This window comes from Halyomorpha halys, unplaced genomic scaffold, assembly GCF_000696795.3.
Source record: "Halyomorpha halys isolate HHAL.00 unplaced genomic scaffold, Hhal_1.1 Scaffold390.1, whole genome shotgun sequence".
NCBI lineage: Eukaryota > Metazoa > Arthropoda > Insecta > Hemiptera > Pentatomidae > Halyomorpha > Halyomorpha halys.
The window spans coordinates 1,579,888-1,585,595 of record NW_027112043.1 but is presented as its reverse complement, the minus strand read 5'-3'; the positions used below and the strand labels follow the sequence as shown (position 1 = coordinate 1,585,595).

General features: G+C 25.5%; 1 protein-coding gene across 3 annotated transcripts in view; it reads right to left on the bottom strand.

The window, feature by feature from the left end:
- The window catches only part of LOC106682117 (transmembrane protein 272), a 25,719-nt gene that overhangs the window by 12,918 nt on the left and 7,093 nt on the right, over positions 1-5,708 (bottom strand). The window contains exon 6 of one of the 3 annotated variants that reach the window (XM_067049971.1): positions 316-596. The exons of the other annotated variants lie outside the window; for them this stretch is intronic. Coding sequence (XP_066906072.1) covers positions 472-596 — 125 coding nt within the window. The 3' untranslated portion in view covers positions 316-471. Of the gene's footprint in view, positions 1-315; positions 597-5,708 lie in introns of those variants that run through there. 3 annotated transcript variants of the gene reach the window in all.

Genomic DNA, 5,708 nt, shown 5'->3' with positions numbered 1-5,708 from the left:
CAGAATGTTAGTAATCAGAACTATGTAAAGTAAAAGTATTTTGACAAATGAAAATTCTACACCAAAACTTATTCAGTTGAATTTAAAATTTAAATCTTGGGGGACTTTAGGAACCACTATTTTTAATTAATTAAATATCTCTAAAATATATAAAAAAGTTTTTAGTGGTGTGCAATACTTTATTTTACATATGATCTCCATGTCATATCTTATTTTACATATAAGGTGAAATAATAAAAATTGGTCGTAAAAAATTAAATTTAACTAATAAAGAACACATTTTGCAAAAAAAAGAACAAATTTTTTTCCCCTGATTACTGTACTCTTTGCTATATTGAAAAAATAATACAATCTGAACTACAGAATAGATGTAAATTACAGTAATAAAATTTTAGAGTAAATATAAAAATTAATTAAAATATTATTTAAATGATAATTGAACAATTGTGGTTTTTATTATTGTATAGTTTTTCAAAAGTGGGCATTGATGACCAGGCTGTTAAATGCCCTTTCAAAACAAACAAACAAACAAACAAATTTGTAAAACCCTGAGGATGGACGAGCACTCCAAAACGTTGGTTTGTTTTGTATAATTTCTAAAATAAAGAAAAAATCATTAAACATTTATATTATAAAAAACACAGTTATCAAACCTCCTCACTGGAATTGAGTAGTGTGTAAGAGGGTGTGTGAAGCTAACAGGAAGTAGGGTGGCTGGTAAGAATGGAGATAATTTTTTTTTCTGTTTGAATTAAACTAGGGAAACAAATACCTATATAAAAAAATAAAGAGAAGGTTAAAAAATAAATACATTGATGAAAAACAAGAAATTAATTGGAAGTACTAATTAAAATTTAGTTCATACAGAAAAACAAATGGTGCAGTGAATAAAATAATGAAATTAATAAAAAATGAACAAAAATGAGAAACTTAAACAGAAATATTATTTACTGATCATATTTTACTTAGTATTTCTTTTCAACATTTTAATTATCATTTAGACTTCCCTCTCATATATTTAGTTCCATATTATTTATATATACATTTGTTTACTTAGTTTAATTCATGCACTGAAAAATAACTTATCACCCATTCCAACAACTGATAATGTAATAAAATCGATTGGAACTTTATGGAAGGAAATATGATAAAAACAAAATTTAGATATTAATGTGTTTTTTTTCCCTTTATATAAAGTTCATTAACAATAGAGACTAATAATGCCAGAAAAAGTTTCTAATAATAAAAATATATAGTATGTTATGTACCAAAAATAATTTGCAGTTACTATGCCAGACAAAAATAAGCTAAATTAAAAATATTCTATCCGTATTTACAAAATTAAAATAAAACAGAAGAAAACATGGATAAAATAATTATAGTCAACATTCTGCTTACAATAATCTATCCATACCATTATAACATTTCATCAATCATCAGTCTTATTCATGTTTAGGACCATACAAGTTATTAATAAAAACTAATATATAGAAGATAAAAATTAACTTAAACTATATATTTTGAATTAACTAAATAAGTCATAAAGTGACTAGTAACCTTAGATAATAAATTTAAAACTGAATAAATTTTGTATTTCTTATCTACATACGGATAATAATGAAAAATTATTGTTTATTACCACATAGAATATAGGACTATATACATGTACAATATTACTGAATTTCTGAATAGCTAAATACCTGTTTGTCATACAGCACAAAACATACATACATAAACACCTTTTTCAAATTCTAATTTTTTATTTGTTACATCTGTAAGTTACTACTTATTTTACTACTTTACTACAATGGCACCTCATATAGACCAGTGGTTCCCAACCGGTTCCTCATGTTTGAGTGTTAGTTGACACATTCTAACAGGCAAATTCACAATAAAAGTTCATCAAAATGTATTTTCAAGCGACTAATGGCCCAAGTTCAAAGTGAGAATGATTTGTAATTGGTTCATCCTGTCTTAGTGGTTCACAGGCTTCTACAGGTTGGCAACCACTCATATAGTCAGTTATATCACTTTATAATGAAGAAAATAAATAAAATACATATACATACATACATATATATATTCCACAGTATTACAACAATTATTTAGTTATTACAAAATTGGACAGGGCACACCTAAAAAAAATTTAAATGGAAAAAATGACAGACAAGTAAAAATTAATTACAAAACAAAAATCAGAACACTAAATAAATTTACAAAAAACAAAAAAAACAAAAACAAAAGAGAACAGCTAACAGCAAAACAAAGTGAATAAAAATGATTTACTTTGATTGCTCATATACAACCTGCCGATATTTCCATTTTTTTTTTAGTCAAGTGATTTCAGTTCTAGTCTTTTTTACTTTTTTCTTTTACCTAACAATAAGATTTTATATGTATATATCAAAATTAAAAATAATAGTCATAACATAACAGAGTTCAATAGGTGAAATCAGAGGTAACAGACAATGGGTAATTTTCTATATGCATTTAATCTAACTGCAATTTCATTCATTATTTACATTTTTAAATTAAATACATATGCTTAGGAGGGTCTGGTCATCATTGAACTAGCAAAGGCATCAAGACAATTTCACTATGAAATTATCATTAAGATGTGTAGGCAATTTTACCAAATTATTAATTTTTTTTTCAGTTCTTGATTTGTTCTTCAAAAAGATTCTGAGTTAATAGATTTCATTCAATTTGTATTTGTTATTTTTTTTTCACTAGAACGTTTTGAATATTATAGGTTTGACTAGAATGGTTTATAAGTGTTAGGATTCATGGATCACATACAATTCAGTAGAATAAAGGAAGTAAAAAGAATGAAATGTCTTGCTTTGATATAGTTCTAATTAGATTTTTAATTTGTCAAAGGGTTGAATTTCATAATGATTGATCCTGATTTTGCTAGAATTTTGCCAATCATTACATTGGCAAATTTCAATCAATAAATTCTTTAAAAGTATTAATTAGAGGAAACTTAATAGTATGCACTGAATTTGCATTTAAAAAAAAAGAAGGTTTATTTAAGGATTAGAGGCATAAGGAAATTTAGATCTATCGACAACTCCTTAACAATATTTCTGATAAACTAAACGCTCTTTTAATGATAGAGCTAAATAGACAACTAAATTCATTTCTTACAAACAATCAAACCAAAACTAATGAAAATTATATTAGTTTACCATTGGTTTAGTTGCTGGATTGTTAGAAATAGATGTATACTGTCGGATTTATTGATTCAAATTTCTATTAGTTGTATTTGTTTCTAATTTTTTTACTGAACATGGAAGTATATCAATCTAGCCAGTGTTTTGATCTGAGAATTAAGAGGGCTACAGAGAATGAAAATCTTAATTTGGACCATACAAAAGAAAGAAAGAATTTAAGTTAAACTAATCTGCTTATTTATTTATTTTTAGAAATATAATGTAATTTCTTCCTTTTTTAGTGTAGAATTCGCAAGGTCATCATCATTTATAGAAGAGAAAAATGAATTGAGTGGCGTATGCTTGGGGGACTTTAGGAACCACTGCTATATGGTTACATTAGCATTTATTATGAATCAGAAATATTCAGTTTAAATGAGAAAGAAGTGGTAGAAAAGATCAGAGATTAATTTGAGAATTTTGTATCCAGTAAGCAGCAAAAAGTTGTTAAAAGCTGCAACTTGTTAAATGCAGTCAAGTAAAAATTATTTCTAAAAAATTTTAAAAAAAAATAAATAATAAAAAGAAACTCACGAAAATGACTAATTACATCAATAATTAAGATATTAAAAGAGGCATGTTGCAATTTTAGTTATCTTACCTTCTAAAGCATTAAATTTAACTAGAACATGGAAAATATAAAATAACATATTGAGAATAATAATATACAAATGACATAATTTATAATTTCACAAAAAATTAGGTCTTAATGATTAATTCAGAAGTGAAACAAAGAACAAACAAAATAACATTACAATTCAACTGTACAATTAATACAAAAAGGATGTTGATAAAACCTTCAAATTATTTACATTTAATAAAAATATATTTTAATACCTTAGCAGTTGAGCATCTGTTATTGAAACTCCTTACTCAGTCGATAGGCATTATATTAGCAATATAAGGCCCCAATAGATCAATTGTGCATTATAAATTTTAATTAATTGGTCAGTATTTGACATTAAAAAAAAAAAAAAAAAAAAAAAGAAGGAAGCTTTTGATTATATATTTGAGGTATAATTTTAATAGCAAAGTTTCTTTGTAATGCAGTATTCATTATTGAGTCAAGTCCATGATACAAAAATGAGGGTTTACAACTTAAATTTTACTTAGACATAATTAATCTTATAGATAAGAAATCAGCTAAAAATGTTTGACCCTACATTTAGTTAACAAATACACTATGAGAGTATAACCATGAGGGACTGAGTGCATTAGGTGGCTTCCATAGAAAAAAATAGTCAACAGATGGTGAGGGTAGAAACATAAAAGATATTTTAGGGCTAAAGATAAACCTAATTGGCAAGGGACCATGCTGTAATGGTAAAAATAAAAACTTTTTAAAAATAATAGTATAAATGAAACAAAAAAGAATTTAAAAATTAGTAAACCTCATTAATAATAATATTTAATTTTCGGTCATCTTGTAATAAAGGTTTAAGGAGACACCTAGACCAAGGGCGTCAGTCCGTCTAGTCAAATTTAATCTGTCCAGCTGATTGAATTTTAGTGTCAGCTAGCAGGAACAGTAGTAGAAAGACAGACTGATACTGTTGGTCTGAGAGTACCTTTCAGCCTTTGATACCAGATTTATGACAGGAAATTCAGTGTTATAATTATAATTATAGATGGATCCCCATCTAAATAGATATAAAAAACCCTCAGAATATATAAAATATTTAATTTAGTAAAATGAAAACATCATTGTCTTTGATTCTGGCATTTCAAGGGATACTGATTAAGTAACTAGGAGGCATTTAGACATTTTTATTTAAAATGTTAATTATCAAATATATATGCACATACACATATACTTCAGGAGTTATACATCAGAATGTTAGTAATCAGAACTATGTAAAGTAAAAGTATTTTGACAAATGAAAATTCTACACCAAAACTTATTCAGTTGAATTTAAAATTTAAATTTTCTCCAGTTAAAAAGGTGTTACAAATCAAAATTTTCATTTAAAATTTAACTTATTTACACAAGATGCCCCCTTGATAATCTTTAATAATAACATGTCAAAGGTTGATATATTGACTTTTGATAGAAAATTCCTCATTTACACCAGGTAAATTTTATATCTTATCAATTTAAATTTTTATAATTTATGCAATATAAAATATGCTAATGGTAACATTTATACCTGGGTGCAGAAAATGAGTATAGTTTAATGAGAAGGTGAAATTAGCAAATATTTTAAGGCTCTACTATAGTAATTAGTACTATAAAGGTATTTAATTACTAGAAACAATTTTCTAAGGTTTTTAAAAAAATAAAAATTAACAAAAAATTTAATTTCAATCACTACTAAAAACCTTATTTTTAAAAATTAGAAGGGCTAGATAGATATAATAGATATTATATACCAAACAAGCTTTCTGTAAAGAAACTATTCTGCAAAGAAAAAGTAATGGAACATGTTGAAGGTGGGTAATTTAAAAAAAGCCCTGAAAACCTATCATTAATATATATAAATATATATAAATGAA